Source organism: Podarcis pityusensis, assembly GCF_964106645.2.
Source record: "Podarcis pityusensis genome assembly, chromosome: 7".
In the NCBI taxonomy this organism is placed as follows: domain Eukaryota; kingdom Metazoa; phylum Chordata; class Lepidosauria; order Squamata; family Lacertidae; genus Podarcis; species Podarcis pityusensis.
In genome coordinates, this window is record NC_138031.1 from 40,012,774 (window position 1) to 40,037,292 (window position 24,519).

The window sequence follows — 24,519 nt, forward strand, 5'->3', positions numbered from 1 at the left end:
CTGCCACAGGCATTTGTCTCATAGAAACTTTGGACTCTGAGGCCTATACTAGGTGTGAAGAGCCTTTTGTCTTTTGAGGACCACCTTCCCTCCAGGATAATGCACCCTGGCTGTGGGTAGGGTTTAAGCCAGTAGAGGATAAAAGTGTGGGGGTTACCTACTTTTCTCTCTTTTTTGTGAACCTCTTTTGTCTCTCCACACCTTCCTTTACACACAGCAGGCAGCAGGAGGTGGGACAGATGTATATCCCCCCCCCCCCAGGTTTAAAGTGATAGCTTGCAGAGAGCTTTTGAAATTGGGCCAATGTTCATGGGTTGCCATGAACCTATATTCTCAGGCCTAACAGGTCCATAGGCCTAATCCCCTAACCTAAGGCTGAAAGTGGATGGGGAAGAAACACTGTTCTCCTTGCAAGAGACTATTTTGCTGTGGCACTCCTGCTGCCACCAGTGCTTCCCTCCCTTTTTTTAAAAAAGGTGCCAGTGGTCACCACAAAATTGTTGCAGTAAGTGTCACGCTTTACCCCAGAAAAAAGCACTGCATATGTTCATTAGAACATGTCATGGTGAGAGCCTCAAGCGTGCAACTGTATCAAACAGTACAGCAATATTTGTAAAATAATCTTCACAATCATGAAATATGGCAAGGGATCATCCAAAAACACATTCATTTATTCCAGCTCAGATGTTCACATGCTCAATAAGTGACTGGCCAGTTTGCTTGTTTCACTGTACCATAAGCATGACCATGCATAAGCTGCAAGATGGGTGGGACAGAACTGCTGTGCTAGCTTCCTGGTAGGTGGATCACTGTTGCTTACTGGGAAGGAAGGGGTGATGTGGTGCAATCACACCAGCAGGAGTGCTGGCTTGTCTCCATCTGCTGCTTCTGTGACCATGAATATAAAACTCACAATAATCTTCCCAGGTCTATTTAATGATGAAAAGAGTGGAGGGCCAATCTGTCTGAAGGCTGATTGAAGGTGCTGTGACATTGACTCATTGGTTAATGGAGAAAAGCCCAGTGCTGTATGAAGGCCTTAATGTGTTTGGGGGGAAGGTCCACAGTGCAATAGCAGAGCGCCCTGTTAGTGCCTGGAAACTTCAGGGAGGGCTGGGGAAAACATCTGTCTGTGATCCCAGAGAACCACTGCTTGACATTATTCAGACAATATTAAACTAAGGTGGACAAGGTATCTGACTTGGTACAACATGCCTTCCTACATTTCAAAACAATTGTCATATTTTGAGGCTCACACACGCATAGCCTAAATATGTGAAGGATGTGAAAATAGCTAACAAATACATCGAATATCATTTCAAAAGCTAATCTTCCATCAAAGAGGTGGTTTTTCTTTTATCCGTAAGACTTGCGGGCTGCACTGGTCCATCATCAAGAGCAAAATACTGGAGTCTCTTTGAAATGACTGAGGCCTTCAATCAAGATGAAACCCAGCTCATCATGTTGTCTAATGTCAAGGGGTTAGGAAATCCCTACAGCTTCGTGATACTTTCCAGAGCCGTTTTTGCAGCATCGCTGCCTCAGTCAGAAATCTATTGCACTTTGTAGTCAGTCTGCAAAGTTCCACCCGCCCCTGCCCTCTGTGCACTTTCCTAAGTGGATCTCAGCTGTGCTGTCTTAACTCTCGGTCCCTTAGGAAGCAAGAGACAGCAGATGGGGTTAGGGCAGAGGACTGACGCTTCTGACAGTAAACGGCCCGGTTGTTGAGTTGAAGCTGTGAGCGTCAGGAAGCGCCTTGCCCCCTGAGAGCCAACCACTGAAGAAAGTTGAAAATGAGCCTTTTGAGAAATGCTATTTAAAAGTAGTAAAATTTACAATTGTGCAGATGATGTGCTGCTGTGTGGTTATTCGGATGCTAATGAGTTTGACATTGGGGAACTCCAAGGGTTTACAGCTACTCCCTTATGTGATTTAGTGCTTTATTGGCAATCTTTGAGAAAATAAGTGGAAAATGTATTGCTAATAAATATATAACCTGATGGAGCATTAGAGAGGGAGAAAAGGCTGCTAAATTTAAAGATATAGAAAGGGCTTCATTCAGGGATCCTTTGTTTTAGGATAATGTGTTGCAAACAAAAGGACAGAGGCAGGTGCAAAGTGGCTCTTGTACAGAACAAGATTAGTAAATTAAAATCTTATCAGGGCACACAACCTATTTTTTGAGTAGCATGTCTATTATAAGATTAACATCCTTTTAGTTAGTTGGATCATTTCCCTCCTCTTAGCTGTAATGTTCACTCAGTGCTGTGTGTACTTGCTAAACTTTTCTTTGTTTGACATGTTAGAAATTAGAAGCCTAGGAGCAGTGAGAACCATGCCAAAATTATGTCTTTGTGTGTGTGTGTGTGTGTGTGTGTGTGTGTGTGTGTCTATGTGTAATATCTCAGTAAAGTAGAATTTTTTATTTCAGTGGCTGAAATATAATTTATAAATATGATTGTATCAAACTTGTCAAACTACAAAAAGTAAACTCATACCATGATAAATTTGTGCATAAATGTTAAAGCGCAGATCTTTACTGTGAACTGCACTGGCTGCAATGGACTTACCCAAGTCCACTGATTTCAGTAGGTGTACACTGAGTACAGTTTGTTGGAAACCACCCTAATTGTTAAGTTCTAGAGTATTATTTCCAGAACACTTCTGAAAATGTTCTAAGCTACCATGTCAAAGGGACAGATAATAGACTATATTCAATCTAGGAAATTGAAAAGAGGTGTTATTGTATTCTGTGGGGGACAGGGCAGAATTGATCTGAAGCAGCCAGGACACAGGCATTTCCCTTTCTGAAAACAAGACAAATTGGTCACAGTCCATCAAGAACTTTTCTTGCACAGTTGAAATGGTCCTATCATGTCCAGTTGAGCTAATAATAATAATAGTAGTAGTATTTCCAGGACAAGGGAGTGTACCCAAAGTTTAGCATTACTAAATAACATTTTTTTCAGCTTTCAATATTAAAAAAAAAAATTGACACTAATGTAAACTTTCTCAAAGAACTAGATTCAGAGTAAATTCTGAGCACTCATCTTCTGCTGCTGTCTTCTTATTTAGAGAACAGTAAGCAAACTATTCAATATCAAAAACTCTCAGGTTAGCATTGGTGCTGCAGGTAGATACGCAAATGCAAGTTATTCAATTTGATTCCTTAAGTGTTAATGTAGCTTGTATATCTTGAGGGATTAGCATTAACACTTCTGGCTTCTTTAATTTACATGACAACTTTAATGTACCAAGTGAGCTTCACTTTATCTGGTGTACTGCATTGATAAGAACATAAGAAAAGCCCTGCTGCATCATACTCAAAATCTACACAGTCCAGCATTCTGTTCTCACAGTGGACAGCCAGGTGCCTAAGGGAAGCCCACAAGGAGGACATGAGCACAAGAGCACTTGTGAATCCCAGCATCTGGTACTCAGAGGCATATTACCCATGATACTGGAGAGAACCATGACTAATAGTCATTGATAACCTTATCCACCATTAATTTATCTAACCCCCTTTTAAAGCCATCTAGCTGGCGGTCTTCCAGTAATGAATCATTATATAAAACTTATGTAAAAGATGGGGGACTGAATGTTGCAAATAGTTAAGCCAGACATTGATTTAATATGATAACCAAAACAATCCCATGAATCAACTTAAAATGTAGTGACATAAATAGTGACTTATGCTAACTTGACTAAAACCTGACCTCATTCCTTGGGGTGAGGCATACTTGCTGGTCCTAGATCTCTAACCAAGAAATCCTTATTTCGCCCCTTAGATGTGCTCCTTCAGCATATTATTCTCTTTTTTAGCGTAAGCATCATCTTCCTTCCTTTCCTCTATAGCTGACTTTGTGTGGAATTTTAGACTGTTAACTCCTTGTGTTTGCCTAACACCATGTTGCTACTCTGTAAAATGCTGCATATATTGATGGTGGTACATTTAATCATCATCATTATATCAGTGTGCCCTTTGTAGCATGAGCATTTAATTTCTAGAAAAAGTCACGTTGGGTCTCAAGTCTACATTGACCTATGATTTGGACATTCTTACCTATTAGTTCTGATATGTGCAGACTCCTTGTCATTAATTCAGTGATGAAGGAAATGCACTCTGCGCCTGCTCAGGATATTTCTATTTATTCCTACATCGTGCACTTCCCCCTTCTTTAAGCTCTAACACTGAGCCATTGCACAAATTATTAAGCCCTGCTTTGCAGCTGTCGTTGCCTATAAAGACTCATTGGTGCCCCCTTCCTTTCTCAAACAGGTTCTACTCTGCACAGTGATAGAACTGCTAAAGAACTGTTTAAGTTTTAATTCTATGGAGATGGAGCACTGGACAGTAACTTTGGGCTACTTTATAAGTATCCCTTATCCAAGGTCGTTTCATCCAACCATTGCAATATACTGCAAAAAGAAAGAAAGACCAGTATTTATTAAATAACCCTCTAGCACAGGAGTGGACAACCCATTGCCCTCCAGACGTTGCTTTGCTACAGCTCCCATCATCCTTGGTCCCGGTAGCTGGGACTGATGGGAGTTGAGTCCAGCAGCAGCTGTTCCTCTTCTAGCCTCTCCTCTCCTCTGGCTCTCTTATGCAAAATTAAGTACTCTTTTGTAAAATCTATGCATCTTATTTCCAAATATATAATGTAGGTGTCAGTTAAGTAGCAAGTTTCCTTCTTAGTTTTAAACAGAACAATTTAATTCTCCATAACTTAAATTTATAATGCTCACATCTACCATGTGTGCTCAAATGTTAGCATCAGATCCTCAAAATATAAAACTATTTTAAGAGCAGGATTGAATTTTGTATAGGTGCACTTACAATTCTTTTCAAAGTAATGGAAGTTTACCCACTGAAAAGCACAGGGCAGACTCTTCACATGTACGCTGATAACAGGACAGGAGGGGAGAAGAAATTTAGCACACATTCCTCCTGCTTGGTCTGTGATTTTGCTCATTCATTTTGCATTCTTTCTTACAGAGAATGAATTTTTGGATTATCTGTTAAGTCAAACAAGACATTTTGGTCCGAGAGACGGATTTGGTCATTTGGAATTTGCACATAATTTTGCTCCGAAGCAAGCAAAGGTGGGAGAATGCATTTAGTGTTTAGTTTTGAGTGGAAAGTATGTGATTTCATTTACTGAGCTGCTGTTCCATTTGGAAATCTCATTATGACTTCCAAACTTTGGCTTCATTTAAACTCTTAACAAAATTTGATAGGTCCATGTAGCATCTTCTCAATACAACAGGCCCACGCTTCTGATGCTGTCTCATTCTCAAATGATCAAGCAGCAACAATATTTTCAGAGCCGCATGTACTCATCAGAATTGAAAATATATTTTAATATGTACCATTTTCATTATAAGAATTTAAAAATAATAATACAGCACAAAACATGCACCAAATGTTGCATGTTTGCAATGTCACACATGTTTTGCATGTGTTTAACATGTTTAATGTTTGCAGTGCACATCATGTGCTTGACTGCACATAAACATAGTTTGTTATTTATATTTTAAATGGTTTTCTGTCATAGGCTATTCAAAAAACACATTTCATTGTAAAAGGAATCCTACAGATATTTATTTATTTATTTATTAAAAATTAAGATTCTGTTTCGGCTTGTGCTGTCCAATCTTTTATGTGGTATAATTTTTTTTTTACATATTTGTTCTGAAAATATAAAGCTGGCACCTGCCCCCTCATTTCATAAAGCTGCGACTTTACCCTCTGATGCCTTGGTAAAGCAGACTAATAGAAATCCTTGGCACACATTAGTTACCTAAGGGAATAATAGAACTATTTGCTGTAATCGTTTGGCAAAAGGACATAAACATATGGCTTTGGTTTATATTCAGCACTGCCAGTTGTGCAAAGTTGCATGGATGAGGAACACAACAGCAGTGACAACTCTGAAATCAGAAGTGAGAATCAAAATAAATCATCCTCATTACAGAACCATCCAAGCTTGTCTCTGGTCTAACATTTATTCCGCCGTTATGCATTTTCAAATATTAGACCCCCTTTGAAAAATACTCCTTCAAAAATATACATAGCATTTGGCCATCAGTAATCATGGTGTCCTAGAATGGATTACACGGTATGTAGTCTCAAATTGAATCTGTTTTCAGATTTAGATTTAGTGTTTGGACTTATTTATTTTAGTTTGGGAGGATAGTAACACAGCTGAAGCAGTCAAATTTGCACCATTTGTTTTTCGTTTTGGGGAAGCACCAGCAATAATGTTGAAATGGAAAACACTGTGTTTGAAAAAGAAGTTATCAAAATCCAAAAAGCTACACATCACTGAAAAGATCCTTCAATCCAATTTTTACATTTTATACCTGCTGAAGGAGGCGGGGGGGGGGGGGAATGAAACATGACTAAAGAATTCATGACGGAGGGGCGGGGAGAGAAGAATACTTAAGATTGTTTCTTGGCAAATGCTAAAAAATATGTCATGGACCTTTTTTGAAGCAATAGTCTGCATTGTTCAACAACTTCCTTTGCATTGTAGATAACAATGTATGATTTCTACTAAGAGAGTGGGGTGTGTGTTTGAAGTATAATATTTCTCCTACTTTAAATGGATTAAAAGCATTCATATACACTTTTGTTGATTTGGCTTTAGTCTCCTATCCAAACAGTAATATTCATCCTATTTTAAATAGATTTAAAGATTCCATATGCAATTTTGTTGATTTGGCTTCAGTCTTCCCTCTAGGCAACAATTTCCTTTTGATCTACATTGTATAAATTGCAAGTGAATTGACATCTTGTTTGTAACCAAGACATACATATACAAGTGACCATTGTTATTCATAATAACCCAGTAAATTTTATGCCGATTTACAACCTGATCCCTGGCAGCAGAACTTTTCTCCATTTCCAGCACCACATGATCTTGCCCTGGACACATAATAAACATTTAGGACTTAGCTTTTGGACTACCCTCTTTTCAATCTAACGACTTGTGCTTGGTAGCTACTACCCAGCTCTACGACTTTCTTTCAAAGTCCAAAAAGGTATTGATCACTCACAGGCTGTAGTATCAAGTGGCGACTTGCAAGCATGGGGTCATTTATTGATTTGCTTCAGCATTTTGAATTCATTGTAATGTTTATATTTCACATATTAGTGATTTGCAGTGCTCTTGAACAGTTTTTATCTGAATGCCCCAATCATTTTACAAATACTAATAAATTATCCTTTCAGCGGTACCAGTTTGAGACTTAGTCTCTTCTTTTTAATTTTTTCTCCTCATCTCTTTTTTGCTGAGGTGAATGAGCCATCACACTAGCCACCACAGATAAAATGTTTGTGTCACCATATGTTAGCTCAAACCCAAACCTTTTCAGTGGGGGCATTGGACTGATGGCCAAACTAGATGACACACTAAATATGTAATCATACTTGAATATCATTTTTAATATCTATAAAAAGTGATGGCTGCAGTCCAGATCATGGTCATGGTACAACATAAGAACCAACTTTTTCTCCCATGGCATTTCTCCCTTCAGCTGCTATTTGCCAAGGAAGGGGAAATGATATGAATACAAATGGTGCTTCAACTGAGCTGATTTTCAGTGCGAAATAGTATGGGAAAGGGTTAATCATCCTGATCTGGATCCTGATCTGGATTAACACATTCCCTTGATATTTTTTGTGATTTTTATTTTTTTTTAAAAAGGGAGTAAGGTGCACAAATACAGTCACACATTTAAATTGCAATATTATAAACACACACGTTTATCCGATACTAAGCTCCAATGACATGAATGAAATTTACTTCTGTGTAAGACATTATTAGGATTGCCTTTTAATATTTTATGTAGTTGGCCTTTAAGTTATTGAGTGTTGGCTCATACATCTAGCATCTTCTGGGTGATGGTTTCTGAGGCTGCAATTGGGTACCTGTAGACTCAGGAGTGGGCTGGGATGACATAAGGAACTGAAGACATGAACTATTATCTCCATATATCTGGCTCCAACACCTTGTGAGGTAGTAGCAACTCTTTTCTTAAGACTGCCATGATCATATAAAACATGGGAGCTGCTCCCAGAGGCATTATGTGAGAAGCACATGCTGAAGGAACTTTGTCCCAAGTGTTGAGTAATCTAGAAGTAAGGCATCAATAGATCTTCATATGTATGCAGACCATTTCTGGATATATTTTGAAAGTGATAGAAGGCCACTTTGCTCAGGAAAGCACTTCATTGCTGAGGAAAAGCAGAGGATTTTTTAGTAGCTAGCTTTATACATATAAAATAACCTAACATGTAGTGTGGAGGCTCTTAGTTATACATGGGCCATACTGCATGTTAAGTAGGAGTTGTGCATTTGGAGCTTCTGATGAAAGTTTAGCTTGCAAGTTTCCCCTTCCGTAGCTTCTAGAAAAATCTAGACTGGTGTTATGGTTTTGGCAAAGGGTTGGACTCCTATGCCTATGTTATGACCTTCAATCCAAACTAGGTCAGATGATGGCTGTCTTCGTTTTATTTTTAAAATTACACTGGGATCACCCACCAAGAGCTCCAGCACAGCACATACCTTTGTGTTTTGCAATGCAATTGTTTACATGTCTACTCAGAAGTTCCATTGACTTCAGTTGGACATACTACAGAACTGCAGCCTTGATTATGTAGGCTAAAATTAAGACAAGCAGACAGGTCATATTAGGTTCAAGCTGTTAGAACTACTGTATAAAGTTCAGTGGTACCAAAATTGTGCCTATCCAGTGATATCGGCTTAAACTGCTGTCAGCAAGGCAGATCCATTTGTATTTCTCTCTCTCTCTCTCTCTCTCTCTCTCTGTCTGTCTAATACTGTCCATTAAGAAAAGATGAACATTTTTAAATAGATTTTTATGGGAGAGCCACAATGCACACTTTTTTGGGGGGGGGGCCTTAACTGTACATAATCTTTTTGCATTTCACTCCAAAATGATATGAAGGCTCTTCCCAGAAACTCAGGGCAAAGCATAATATTTTTATTTTAAGATGTCATAAAACACTACCTGTCATCAGTGAATATAAAAGCTCTTTGAAGGCCTTATTAAAATGCAAATCATTAGTGTCAAATGAACTCTAATGCTCCATTGTGTGAACACATACTTAAAGGAAGTCTTGATTAAATCATAATATATATTTTATGTCTGCTTGCAAAATACGCATCCCAGTAAGTATTCTTAATATGGCAGCCTTTACTTAGAAATTGGGAATAATGTTGTAAACTCTACATAAAAATAATTAACATTCATATTAATATATAAACTCTAGTGCTGTTATATCTCTTAAACCTGAACAATAAAATAAAACAAATTTCCCTGCAGTGGTATTCATCAAATTTTAGGTTTGTTTTTCTGATGAACAGAAAAGCTTCTTGTAATAGGTGGAGACTATACTGTAAAAGTAAAAACAACATGTATCTGATGAAGTAGCTCTTCTGCAGAAAACAATGCGACAATAAATCTGACTCCTTGTTTTTGATGCAACAGACTAACTTGGCTACTCCTCCAGGAGTAGTGGGGTCTTTAGTATATGCACTGTTGAAGTGCAAAGATGTGCCCAGCGCCCCATTGTGAATGACAAGTGCTGCTGCTGGCCCGGCGTGTCTTTGGTAAATGAGCGCACAAAGTCAAAAGTCCTTTAGTGAAACAGTAGGTATACATTTTGGTAATACCTAGGTACAGCGGTACCTCGGGTTACAGACGTTTCAGCTTACAGATGCTTCAGGTTACAGACTCCCGTAACCCAGAAATATTACCTCGGGTTAAGAACTTTGCTTCAGGATGAGAACAAAAATCGTTCCAGCGGCGCGGCAGCAGCAGGAGGCCCCATTAGCTAAAGTGGTACCTCATGTTAAGAACAGTTTCAGGTTAAGAACAGACCTGCAGAATGAATTAAGTTCTTAACCTGAGGTACCACTGTATATATGTATTTTATTTTTCTAGCTTGATCAAAATTATTTATTATTTCATAACAGGTAGATAGTTAAGAGCTTAGGCAGCTTTAGCAGTGGGCGCCTGGCGCCTCCAGAATTCGGCGCCCGAGTGCCCTTGCACCTCCAGGTAAAGACGGCCCTGTCCAGGAGCCATGTAAGCTTGGATTTTGTCTTCTTTTTTCTGCACAATGTTAGTGAAATATATTACTTTCTTCTATTTCTTCTAATTCTTCTATTTCTTTTTTTTTAAAAGATATTTATTGAAATTTTCAAAGTGTTACAAAAAGGAAAAAATAAAATAGAAGCAAAAGAGAGTACAAATAAAAATAGTTGACAAAGTAGAAAAAGAAAAGAAAAAAAAACCCCTTCCCACCATATGAGTAAAAATTCAAAATAAAAAAAAGTGACAGGAAAAAAAAAGAAAAATACAAAAATACATCACAAAACGTTAAAAACATTTAAAAACAAATTCATTATTTTCAAATCCTTAACTGTCATTGCCTTCTTTCTTAGACCTCCTCCTCCTCCCTTTCTTTGTATCCTAGTTGTTAATTATCCCAGCAAATCCTTTCCATGTTTCATGATATTCTATCATTACATTACCCTAAACTGTTTTAATCTTATCTTTCTATAATAAAATAAACCTTAAAGCTTAAAACTTAAATCTTATCCTTACCAACTTCTCATAACCATAATATTCTTTCATAATTCTTTAAACATCTTTGCTAAAGCCAAGTAATTTCATTCCAACATTTTTCTAACATTCATCAATTTTATAAAACAATTCTAATGGTATAGAAAAGAGATACAAACAAATCCAGTCTTCATCCAACGTCCCTTCCTCCTGGTTCCGGGTTTTGTCAGTCCTTATTATCCCGTCGATCTAGCCCATTAACCTGGCAACCTTATATCCGAGGCCCTCAAGTCTCTTCCATGTCCCTTCCGCAACTCTTTTTCATATTTGTAACTGTATTTTCCCTTGTCTCCTGCTCGTGGTAACTCCAGCTTGACAATGTTCTTAACCCTTCTCGACAGATCAGCCCCTTTTCCATATTCAACACTGAATTCCATGTAGTATATAAAAGCATGTTTCAAAGACCCTCCAAAATTAAGAGCCCCCACAAACCCAAACATCTCACGGCCCATTGCCATATTTGAAAAGTCCAAACGTCCCAGCATAGGGGGGTCAATCCAGCCCCCCATTTCCAAGCCAAACCAAACTTTTCCTTTCCAAATCTGGCTTTTTCCAAGTTCATTTGTCAAATCCGAAAACTCATATTCCTGTTGGGCCTGTTCTGTCAAGACACACTCCTGATTTAATTCCTGAGTGGGCTCCACATATTTTCCCACTGTCTGTTCAAAATTTCCCACTGCCTGTTCAAAATTTCTAGTCGAAGTCGCCATCCAATTCACCTTCTCATGTAATTGTTCCAGTAGGGCATTTGTTTTATAAAGAGCACACAACAAAGCTTCTGAATACATTGTCCTGCAAGGTCAGATGCCTGTTCCCACGGTTGTAATCTGTAACAGCTGCCGGCTCCCTGGAGTTGGTTACAGTTTCACAGACTCCCTCTAGGGGGAAAACTTCTATTTGTTCTTGCAACAAAGTTTCCCTTTTTGAGATACTTTGTCAATATATATTCCTTTAAAATGCGAAGGGGAACAGTGGAATCACTATGTTTCTCTTCTTTTAGCTATCTGTCAAAAACACTTGTCTTTGGTCAATGAACTTCAAACGTCAGTCCTGACACCCCGCTCCAGGATCAGGACGGAGGAAAGTTACTTTACTTTAAAGTCACTTTAAACAGTCCAAAAAGATCCCCCCCCCCCTTCTCCTGCTGTCGAAGGGGGGTTCCAGAATTTTAAATGGTGAAATCCAATCCTTTAAAGACGATTTTCTGAGCTCTAGTTTAAATTGTCTTTGCTTTATTCTGTTTACAAAAGAACGGAAGGCTGACTTCCTGTTTAGACCTTCCCGTTCCGTACCAAATTAGAGTAAGTTTTTAAAATCCAATTCTTTTCTGCTCGCTAATCCTTATTTGATGTCCAATTGTTCAAAGTCTCAGTACTCACGGGTGCTTATTTTAAAGTCCAAATTGTCCCAGGAAAAAGGCAGCGCTCTCTGGCAATGGCTATGCGGCTTCGCTCCACGGAAATAGCAGTTGACTCACAGCACCGCGCCACTTCCCCCTCTTCGCTTCGGAGCCCGTTAGTGGGTTCCTTAGTGGGTTGGGGGGGTGCTAATGGTGCCCGCCGAGTCCCATGGTCACAGGCTTCATCCGCCTGTGATTTTTAAAAGGGTCCCCACTTCGCTGTAGCGGAGAAGACCTGTTTCCCGCGGAGCTAGTCCCTCCAGTTCAGAGGGAGTCCGCCATTGCCGGTGGCGCCACCCCGGAAGTCCTAATTCTTCTATTTCTACTGGAGAGAGTTGTTTTTCCTATTCAGAATTTAGCACAGAACACTTTAAACCTGTGGTGCATATGACATGACATATCTTACTGAACTTATTTTACCTCCACCACACTTTTCTCTTATGCATAACTTCCCAGAATAGAAGTTTTCAACCTGCTTTGTGAGCCCAGACACAGTGAGCCAGGGACTATTGGGGGGAGCAGCAAGAATCTTTCTTACCTTTGATGAGCATATGGGGACGGCTGGCATGGAAGTTGGTGATGTGGGGCTTGGCAATTGGGGATGATCCCACTTTCTCCTCCACACTTGAAGGGTATTCATCTGGTCACTTTTGTGGTGCCATGTACCACCCCAGGGAGCAATGGAAGAAATAGTAGATGGGATTCTGGACAACTTATCAGTGTGGCATTTTGACCATTATGGAGACGGCTGCATCACTGCAGCATTTGCTTGAAGTTCTTGCTAAGCTGGTAAACCAGCTTGGACTCTACCACTTCAAACTGGAGATAGAGCTCACCTCACTGCCTCCATACAATACATAAAAACATGCATGAAGAAACTCATACCTGCATCTAGAAAAGTACATTTGAGGAGATGACTAGGCTAGAAAACTAGGCCTAAATCTGTTCCTTGATGCAGTAAGCAAAGAAACAGTGCCTGGTTTAAACTGGAATAATAAAGGAGGTCTGCAAAGAGGAGATGGTTGTCTCATTGACCCTCCCATGTGTTGACTGAACACATGCATGATTGTCTTCTCCTGTCCATGCTATTTAAGGGATGCCCACCTCAGTGAAGTTCCATAGTAGTCCCACTGAGGCCACAACAAATGGTCCAGGCACTGCAGCATAAATTAGGTACAAATAATGAAACTTCCTATTAAACATGGGCCTTATTTGGGAAAATATCCTGTAGCGACATAAGCATATTGTGAGAGGCTGACTACTCTTTATTTCCAGTAATTTCAGTACTACATAAAGTTCACCCAAAGAGTCATGGTAAGTTGATTCTTTTCTATGTACTAGTAGTACATGTTCTGCAAATATGTAGAATTAAGAATTAAAGCGATGGGACGAAATAGTCATCTATTAATTGTCATGGATTGCGAGAGGATGCTGGTTATAGCAGAGCACTGGGCTGTTGGGTCATGATGACATCTAGTTATGCCATATTTATTGCTACTGATGTAAACCAGTCTCCCTTGAATTAAACACAAAATGATATATCCTTTGAACATAAAAATAAAAGATTCTTCCCAGAGTTGATGATGAAAAGTTGTTGTGCCACCCACATTCTAACCGTCCTACCTGGAAGTGTGGCTTATTTCACAACAACTTCCTTTTTAGGAAGGTGTATGGTAATGTAAGGTAACTGAAGTTAAGTCATATGAAGGAAATTTAGGCTTCAGAACTGTAGACATTTCCCTGGAAGTAAGTCCCATTGAACTCCAGGGGACTAATTTCTGAGGAGACCAAGTATAAGATTGCACCAGTCTCTATCAAAGGCAGTAGGAATAATCCCTCAAGTTCATTTGACAGCCCTGCAAAAGACCCACTTAAATGAATGAAAACTGCACAGTTGTTGTACTATGTGGATTACACCCAGTTTCCTGAGAAATAAAGCTCCCCCCCCTCTTTTTTTTAGTTGTGTGTGAGTGGACTGTTTTATATGCAACAGACGCCCTCAGCCCATGATGATGGGTTTACAGTGCTATGCTCATCATACTAAACAGGCCTTAGCCAGTTTAATCTTAATCTGTTTAAACATCTGTCATAAATTCAAATGATTTTCCTAAAGAAAGAAAATCAATAGAAAGAATCACCTATATTGATTTGGCTGCTGGTTTTCATCCATTGTGTGGTTTTTAAATATTCATGACAAAATAAAACCCCAAGTAACTGCTGCTTAAAAAGAGGCAGCCCCCCCTTTTTTGTTACACAGTTAAAAGAGAAATGTAGTGATTAGTGCGGTATTTATTATGAAATGATGACAAAGGAGTACCAGTGGTTTTAAACAGTTTTAGCTTACAGGAGCGGCTGTTAATTTTGTCAGCAGAGTTGCAGGTGAAATAATGCACATTGGATAAATAGTCTGTATTGGTTTAACTGAACATAATATATAGTGTGTTCTGGAGTTGTTTGTCTCAATAGACTATAGTAATCAAAAGTAATGAACCTATTATGTGCAGGACCTTGGAGAGCATAGAATGGCAGTAAAAGTGTGGCACATAAAAGGTTTATTAAAGGAAATTAAAGTCCATCATTGCCACACCTGCTCCCCTATTATAAGTCTATGGCAGGTCAGTGCCTTCAATCACTACTCAGCATCAGAGAACAGAGCTACGTTTCCCCATTACCATTGCAGTCACATTGCAACCAACCCTGTATTAGGCTTGAATGGCAGCAAGCAACCATGGGCAAGTTTTCATTTCTGATCAAACAGACACCTTATTTTTAATCGCTGTGTTGCGAACCATTAGCTATAAATCAAGCAGATGAAAATATGACATTCAGTTTCTGGAAATTGCAAATATAGTATAGTATATTTCTAGTTTCTGATTGCATGAGACAAACACAGCAGCAACAGAGTTATTCAAGTATTTGCATAACATTTTCAAAAATCTGTTCAAGCATTTGACTGCTTGTTTATTCCTGTAAAGAGCTATTTGGGTCATATGTCATGTACCATATGTTCTGTGTCTCATGTAGCCCTCTGTAATAATTAGCAGGGGAAAAATAGAGAGGCACACAAATGTTGTTTCATCTTCAGCTAGTTAACTCGGCCCCCTTTATTCTTCCTCACAATCTTGAAGAGGAATGTATCCCCTTGTTTCATGCGGACTTTAACCATAAATCTCAACATTATGTAGTTGTATCCTTCTGTATATGATGGAGGAAAATACATTCACTAAACAAAAACCAGTTTGGTAAACAGGGAACAAATGTCATGAGCAAACTCCATCCATATCCATGTTCAGCAGATACTTAAAAGCCCCGTTTGCACTTCAGACAGCCACTGCTTTTCTACGCAAATAGAAAGGATGCAGAGAAGCTGCTGGGTAAATGTGAAAAACTGGTGCACATGCTAACAGTATAATTTAGATAAATTTGCATTTGCAGAGATTATCGTTTACCCAACTGTTTTTAGATGATGAGGTGAGTGATTGAAATTTGAGGCCTACTGTACACATCACCCTCGCCATATGGCACATCCATGCAATATGAAACTACACGATGAATCGTGCTACACATTATTGCAGTGACATAGAAGAGACCCAATGTAGGAGCAGCTTCAGTCTGGATCCCTGTGATCACTAAAAGGTTCTCAGAGGTTTTGTCTTCTGAACAAATTGTGAGGTCATTGTGCAGTTGTTTCATCATATGCCTAGAATCAGATTTTTAAAAAATAAATAAATAGTACGGCCTTATTTTACCAGATTACTGCTCAACTCATTAGTATTGGGTTCATGTATCACAGGGACTTGTTCCTTTGGGATCCCTCACAGACCCATTCCTGGGTTCTGCTTCTGTTTCTGCACACACTATCTCTTCCTGATCACAGTCCCATGAATATGCTGATGACACCTGACCTTACTCTTTAACCCAGAACTTTGCCTCCAATAGACACTCCTGCATCTCCAACTCCCTAGCTGTTATTTCCACCTGGATATCCAGTTCAACACCAGGTAATATGTCGAAAACCAAACTTCTCCTCTTCTCTAACAGACTTTCCAATTCTCATATAATCTGTACATCCAGTGACCACCCACCACACTGAGCAGGCCCAAATGTTGGTTGACCTTACTGGAATACAGTCATGCTAATGTCATGGAAAGAAACATTTGGACACAGTACTTCATTGGTTGTTCATGTTATCATATGCTGCCACTATATATATAGCAACATTAGAAGAGAAGAAGAAGTGTTTGGATTTGATATCCCGCTTTATCACTACCCAAAGGAGTCTCAAAGCGGCTAACAATCTCCTTTCCCTTCCTCCCCCACAACAAACACTCTGTGAGGTGAGTGGGGCTGAGAGACTTCAGAGAAGTGTGACTGGCCCAAGGTCACCCAGCAGCTGCATGTGGAGGAGCAGGGAATCGAACCCGGTTCACCAGATTACGAGTCCACTGCTCTTAACCACTACACCACGAATCTTAGAACTGTAGAGTTGGAAGGGATCCTGAGGGCCATCTAGTCCTGCAATGCAGGAATCTCAACTAAAGAACCCAATCTCTGTTTAAAAACCTCAAGCCACCCTGAGCCCAGTTTCGGCCAAGAAGGGTGGGATACAAATAAAAGTTGTTTCTTCTTCTTCTTCTTCTTCTTCTTCTTCTTCTTCTTCTTCTTCTTCTTATCAAATGAAGGAGATTCCACCACCTTCTGTTCCACTGTTGAACACCTCTTACTGTCTGAAAGTTTTTCCAGATGTTTAGTCAGAATCTTTCTTGTAACTTGAAGGCATTTGTTCGAATCCTACCCCCCAGGACAGGAGAAAACAAGCTCATTCCATCTTCCATGTAACAGCCCTTTAGATATTTGAAGATGGCTATCGTATCTCCTCTCAGTCTCCTCTTTTCCAGGCTAAACATACCCAACTCCCTCAACTGTTTCTCATAAGGCTTGGTTTCCAGACTCATTATCATCTTGGTTACCCTCCTTTGCACATGTTCCATGTGTAGCTACTTCATAATATTGTTGTGCACCTTCCATATAAGATTGTAGGGAAAAGTTACAGTGAAACTACACACTTTGGTTTGGTGAGATCACTGAAAAACACGGTGTAGAAATGTAGAAATATTGAGTTTATTACAAATATACTACCTGAGTGGAAACAAAAAGCATAGCAATCCTCCAAAGAAGAAATCCATTGTTCCACATCAAATCCCCAGAGAGGCAGCCTCCCCCGAGTTCTTTCTAGTGCTCAAAACTATCTTTCCACCTGTTTCAGTTTGTCTTAAGGCACATGAGGACACCAGCTTGCTGACATAAGGTAGACCTGGATCTGGTCAGTGCCTGGGAACCAAATGTATACTTCCTTGGCTCCCTTGGCAGGATATAAATGTAGGAAAACATGTTTCTTTTCTTCACACAGAGATTGAGATTACATCATCCTTGGCTGAAGCAGGGAGAGAGGTGTCACCTTTCCCCTTAGGAACTCTCAAGGAGGATCCAGCTGCTTCCTGGGTTTTTGAGAAAAACATACACCAGCCATTCCAGTCCATTAGCTCAGCCACTTGACAGACTAAGGATCTAGCTGGCATATTTAGCTCTTGATCATTGAAGAACTTTCAATTATCTTTCTGCCCCAACTTTTTCATTTCCAAAACCCAGACTCCTTCACAGCAATCAGAGGTAGTGATGCCACCACAATAGTAGTAGTAGTAGTAGTAGTAGTAGTAGTAGTAGTCTGCCAATTTGGCTGGGTTGCCCAAGCTATTCTGGGCAGCTTCCAGCAGATACAAAAACATAATAAAAGGTCAAATATTAAAAACTTCCTGATATAGGGCTGCCTTCAGATGCCTTCTGAAAGTTGTGTAGTTCCTTATCTCCTTGACATATGATGGGAGGGCATTCCACAATGTGAAATATCCCTTAGTGGGCTGTGTAACTGTGTTATGATCTAGAGCAAAATAGCTGTTTGTGGCTCTTTGGTTTCTGCTGTTGGATTTTTAGAACAAAAGATTAATCTAGAGTAGCCAATTCTGTTCCTGCCAGCTACATAAAGCATCTGGGAGCATTGTTGTGGCCAGCCCAGGATGTGGGTGAGGGGACCAAGCTGCTCTGTCTGCAAATGCACGCACATTGACACTGGTATCTAGCGTGTGGTCACAGGCTTTCTATTCCATGACTATGTCCCCTAAGGTCCTATTTGGCTGTTTTCTTTTTTAATCCGGACACTCAGGTCCACCTCCGAGGGCCTTCCAGTGGTTCCCTCACTACAAGAAGTGAAGTTACAAGGAACCAGGCAGAGGGCCTTCTCGGTTGTGGCGCCCGCCCTGTGGAACGCTCTCCCATCAGATGTCAAAGAAATAAATAACTATATGGCATTTAGAAGACATCTGAAGGCAGCCCTGTTTAGGGAAGTTTTTAATGACTGATGTTTTAATGTATTTTTAATCTTTTGTTGGAAGCCACTCAGAGTGGCTGGGGAAACCCAGCCATATGGGTGGGGTAGAAATAATAATAATAATAATAATAATAATAATAATAATAAATTAATATTTTACCATAATGCAATAAAATTATGGCTGTTTTCTTGCATCCAACCAGCCTACTCTCTGTTTCAGGGCTGCCCAGGGCTGGATCTAGACACATCACAAAAGCAATTCAGTTAAAGGCATTGTAAACTTCATGGAGGGAAATCCCATTGGCAAAAGATGGGACTCCACAGCGCCATCTGGTGTCACAGTGTTATATACAGTGGTACCTCTGGATACGAATGGGATCCTTTCCGGATCCCCGTTCGCATCCTGAAGCGAATGTAACCCGCGCCTGCACGCCTGCACGTGCACGGGTTGCAATTCGCCGCTTCCGTGCATGCGCGTGATGTCATTTTGAAAGCGCTCAACCTGAAGCATATTTAACCCAAGGTATGACTGTATAGCATGCATATAAAGCACTTTATCTTTACAAATGTAGCTGAGTCCTAGGATTTTTTTTAACCTGACTGTACATTGTTCAAGCAGTGTTGTTGGTTTTTTTTTCACCTACTCTGTACTGGATTTGGAGGTGGTGGTATTTAGGGGTTTATTTGGTTACATGGTTGCATTAGTCACATAGTTGGCAGGAAGGTGTGGGAAAGCTTACAGTTAAGTTAGGTAACAGCTGAACACTCTGAGGCACCTTTGGAGGCAAAGGGCATTTCTGGAAGCCAGCTGCTCTGGGTTGTGGGGACTTTAGCCTGCATATGGGATGTTCTTAAGATGTTTGGCATACATTTTAATGCAAAACTCCCTATTTGCACTTCATGCAACAAAATTGGATACAAAAAGCATCTAGCCTTCAAAATTCACACTTTTCTGAATTTTGTGATGCAGTTCTCTACCCAAATATGTGCATATGTGTCTATTGGGGGGGAGTCTAATAACATATGCATTAGTGAAAAAAATAGATAAAATTGCATTATATTTGGGGGGGAATTCTTGCAAAAATGTGTGAATCTGGAGAAATTTTCACTAAAATGCTGAAATGGGAACACACACACACACAGAGATGTGGAATAGTTGATAACTAGATTATGATGAGAAAAATTAGAAACAGAAAAACCAAAATGGAGAGATCCACCCATCCTAAGTGGTGGCTAAAATGACTCTTTGAAGTTACATCAGTGAGTTATTTATAGCTTCACTGACCAACTTCATACTGTGTCTCCACCAGATTCCATGCTTTGTTAGAACCTTGTGCATAGACCATAGAAAAAAACATGCTGCATTTCTAGTAATGCCATTCCTAGCTTGCTAGCGCATGGCACTCCCATTGAACCAATGTGTTGATGTTCCAAATCCAGTTTTATTACTAGTATGACCCCATGGCAACTGAAATAAAAATGATCTTCCATAGGAGGCAAGGCTAAAGCATTTGGATTTTTTTAGTTGTGAAGGAAGATGAGTGAGGAAACCATGATAGATGCATACAATTTGTATACATATGCAATATGTAGGAAGTGAACAAAGAGATTCCCCTTCCATCTTTCATAACACTAGTATTTATTGTTACTGAATATGAATGGCAGTAGATTCAGGACAGACTTCTCTGTGGAGCCCATGCCTAAGAATTAATATATTGAATTCAGTGTTATTCAGTGTGGTGCTTGTGTGGCTTTAAAAGGCGATTGACAAATTCTTAGACTGACAAATTTCTCATTGGCTTTGATAACTAATTGGAGCCTTCATCTTCCAGGGAAGTATGCAACCAAATATCAGTTGCCACAGGGCATCAACACAAGCATGTGAGAAAGAGGATGCTGAATTAGTGGATCTTTACTCTGATCCAGCAGGGCTCTTCATATGTTCTCATGATCCCATCCTCAGCAATTATTTAACCTCATTGGGATCAGAACATAAATCTTGATCGCTTGCAGACATTGGCACTTGCCCAAAAGGAATAATTAGCATTTGCTTAATTAAATATTTCCCCATTACAAATATCTTCTGAACTATGCTTAAAAGTTATTCACAGATGGCATTTTTTCTGAGTGACAAGATTAATAAGTTCTTGGCCTATGGAAACTTTGTAAAGACATGTTAACGATTCTCCCACCACCGCCTCCAATGGTGAATAGACTTTCTGTTACTGTTACAGATGGATGCAGATGGTGAAGATAAAAAGCTACGCACACGTTCAAGAGGAACCAAGGGTGAGTTAGAAGACCCCTTCTATGACCCTGTGCCCATCACACCATGAAATGTAAATTTCTGCACATGGTCCCAAATGTGTCATCAGCGAGTCTACACCTTCCTGAGGGCTCATTTTAAATCAAGCCAGGACACAAACTGCAGAGATTAGGAAGTGAAATGTTATTTAGATGTGTGGGAGAGTGGAGGTGGAAAGAAAATCTCACAAATGTACAATCATTTCACAGAGATAATCTAAAAATCCAACTAATGCTGTTGGATAGGTTGATGCAGAATGGCTTTGAACATGCAGACGGTGATTTTAATAGGTATTGTCTCCCAAACAAGAATCATCCTCTTCCAATTATATGTAAACTGTGGTAAACCATGGGAATACATTTTACTGTTTTGTCTGCTTTTTGTTGAATCAAATCTGCTATTGGCAAGTTGAAAAACAAAAACAAAAAAACCTTAGCAATATAAAGTTGGATCTGCTTCCATCCCAAAACACTGCAATGTCCCTAATGTTTTTGTATTTATCTGTTCAAATGTACGATAAAAAAGTTAAACTTTCGGTTTTTCTCTCATTGGGTAAAGAACAGATGGCAATGTAATATTGAGATTAAAAGGCCCCTTAATGATCTAAACATCTGGAAAACATGATTGACTAGTCATACAACCCCTTAAGGAAAATAACTTTTTATTATAATTGGTAATGCTTTTTGTGACCCTTGATTGTGAGTGGGAAATGGGCATATGTAAAATAAAATAGAGATATTTTACCTCCAGTTGAAGCAGATTTTACTTATGAAGTTGTAGCTAAACTTAAATGACTAGATGTAATGCTAACAAGTCTAATTTGCCAGTGCAATTAATTAACCACATATGCCCTAAGGGTGTTTCTACACATGACTCTCTAAAGTGCCTTTGAAGTATCTATTTACTTATGCCCGGTATGAATGTTGCTAATGCAGTATAGATGAGTCCATTTTTAAATCAAGTGTACATCCTAAGCAAATAGTAATGATTCAACCACTACTTCCGGAAATGCCCTATGAGCAGCACAGAGCTGGAAGAGAATGGGAAGTCAGCTACTCAGATAGCAGAGCCAGATCTGATCTCACAGGCATCCTTGTTATCTGTGTAGTTATGTGGGGACCAGGAGAGGTTAAAACCAGTGATCTATGTAGACTGCAATGCACAGCCCATTGTTGCCTTGTTCCATGGACACTTGAGGGTCACATGGAAGGTCAAGTCAAGTCTGGTCACAGTAGGCAAGAGGAGGTCAAGTAAGCAAGGTTAGGTCAAGATAGGCAAATCAAGTCACATCAGGCCAAGTTAGGTCAGGGCAGACAAATTCCCATTGGGGCAAACACTGTTATACAGAGAGCAGGCAAAACAGGACCATAACAGCTTCAAGGGAGCCCTGGCAGCTGAAACTATCCCCTACGAAGGTAACTATAGGTAAAAGTTATCTCAGTAGGCTGACAATATCTATAGTAAAGTTGTCTGTGCTTCTCTAGAAGGGGTGCCTGGGCTGTTAAATGCTATGATTTGCCCACATTCCAACTAGCCATGACTCCTCATAATGTTTTGGGCAAACAAAGAGAAACACTTTGACCGTTTAAGACTGTTTAGAACTACTTCACACATTCTTATATGGAAAGCACTTGCCACATAGGAAGTAATGAATAGATAATCACAAAGTAAGTGTTCATTTCACTCTGTACAGCAATCCTTACACAAGGGATGATCACAACCTGTATGTGGATGATGTACTAATTTATATACGGCCCTGACTACCATGTACAAATTTTGTTTCTCATTACCCATTATACCAAATCCTACAGTGAAGGCAGGCATGGCATAGCTGGAGCAACTCAGCCCATACTGCTTTCCTTCTAGCTTACTGTTGGGTTGTGAATCACAATCATGATATTGTAAAAAATAAATAAATGGGGAGAGGGGTGTAGGAAAACATTCCTTACTGCATTTGTGGGTATATGTGTGGGTGTCACATAGAGGGGGTCAGATTTTAATGACCCAACCTTGTGAACTGAGGTGTCCACATTGTACCCATATTGCTGGGAGGTCTCAGCACCCCACACCTAGTGGGGTGCTAACTCCATGGCTGGAAGCTGTAATTCTGCTCACAAGATTGGGTCATTTAAATGTTACCCAAGATACACAGAAGCTGCTTATAGCAAAGTGGCTTGCAGATGGTTATAGTGATGGGATCCTAATTTGGGCTATTTTTCTGTGGCTAATACAATGTATTCAGCAATTCTATTTTTTAAAAAAAATTTATTGGCTGATTAATCACTGCACCAAAGGATAGCTGGAAGTCTTTATTCAAATAGGGAAAGAACTGCAGTTCAGTGGTAGAGCAGATGCTTTGCAAACAGAAGGTCCCAGGATCAGTCCCTGGATCTCCAGGTGTTTCTGGGAAAGACTTCTGTCTGATACCCTGGGGAGCAGCTTCCAGCATAGACAATAGTGAGTTAGATGTGCCAGTGGTCTGATTCAGTGTATAGCTTGCTATCTTCCTAAATTACAAAACTGAAATAATCTATCTCTGAGATGTTTCAAAATAAATGTATCATAGTTAAAGGTGTGCCAAGATTTTGACACACCCTGAAGGATCAAAAACTTTCCTCCTGAAATACATAACTGTTCAAAATTTGTTTTAGCACAGAGCTGCTTTGCAGATGGCTGTTTTTCAGAGATTATTGAATCTGTTGCTTTTACTCCTATTACTCCTCCTGCCACCAGCCAAAAGCATTCAGATGTTGTATATATTCAACTGCAAGGGAATAAGGGATTTAAATCACCCAATCTCCCTTCACTGTCATAAAAAAAGCCCGAAATGGTGAGGGCAAGATATAGATAGAAAGATAGATAGACATTATTTTAAGAGCCCACCCTGCCTTCCCCTGGCAGCATTTCTATATAGTTCAGTGAGATCAGGATCAATCCCCAAATGAAGTGAGTAATTGCAACAGCATAATGAAGTTACTGCTGCATATCTGAACATTGTAGTGAGCCTCCATTAGATCAAGTCTGCAGGGAGCTACTGACTAACTGGCTGGGTTTCATTTAGCAGTTTCTAATCAGAGTTAATGCACTGCCATACTTTCTTTAAACATTTAAAAGGTGATCTCTCTCATTTAGCAAGCTAGTTAAACATATTTAGGGCTTAAAATGCCTCTCTCTTGCACACACAGGCTTAATAGAGCAACAGGATTTCCCCAGAAGTGGGACAACGGATGTTGCCTGTGCAACATGAGTAATCTTTAGAACCACCTGTTGACTCTTTCAATATGCTGCATAGCCTTGTGTGGGCAGGTATTTGTAAACACCAGCTTTCCTCATTCCCAAATCAAATTATCACTTAGGAAAAGAAAATGTTCTCACTGCACATCCAATTAAAAAAGAAGAAGGAAAGGTACAGTGGCTTTTTTTTCCTGCTGAAGATCATCTTCCTTGTGTGCTGAGTTGTTTTGGGTTTTTGTTTTTTAACAGATAAGTAACCATGGGAATTGAACATCAACTTTAGCAGTTGCCATGAGCAGCAATAATCCTGTGGTTAGGGAGAAATAAAGAGTCACCTGTGTTCTCCCAGGTTCTCATCTCTCATCAGAAATAGGCAGGTGCACAGAAGTTTAAATGTAAACTGATGCAGTCTTCCCTTCTTTTACCAACAGCACACGTGGATTCGATAGCACAGGAGCTCAGGTAAGATTCACGAAGCTTCAGCTTTGTCACAAGAAGTGCTGTTATATCCCACATTTATTGCATCTCTTACAAACA

The 24,519-nt window shown here is 39.7% G+C and overlaps 1 protein-coding gene across 12 annotated transcripts in view; it reads left to right on the forward strand.

Annotated features, from left to right (window-relative positions):
* Positions 1-24,519, forward strand: part of ST18 (ST18 C2H2C-type zinc finger transcription factor) — a 187,366-nt gene that overhangs the window by 95,511 nt on the left and 67,336 nt on the right. For 7 of the 12 annotated variants that reach the window (XR_013988529.1, XR_013988530.1, XR_013988531.1 and 4 more), the window contains 3 exons: positions 5,000-5,106; positions 20,678-20,732; positions 24,414-24,444. Coding sequence is in view for 9 of the 12 variants with exons in the window: in XM_081013299.1 (XP_080869425.1) it covers positions 5,000-5,106; positions 20,678-20,732; positions 24,414-24,444 (193 nt within the window). In the remaining 3 variants the exon portion in view is untranslated. The remainder of the gene's footprint in view (positions 1-4,999; positions 5,107-20,677; positions 20,733-24,413; positions 24,445-24,519) is intronic. The other 5 variants (XM_081013297.1, XM_081013296.1, XM_081013298.1 and 2 more) reach the window with 1 other exon arrangement.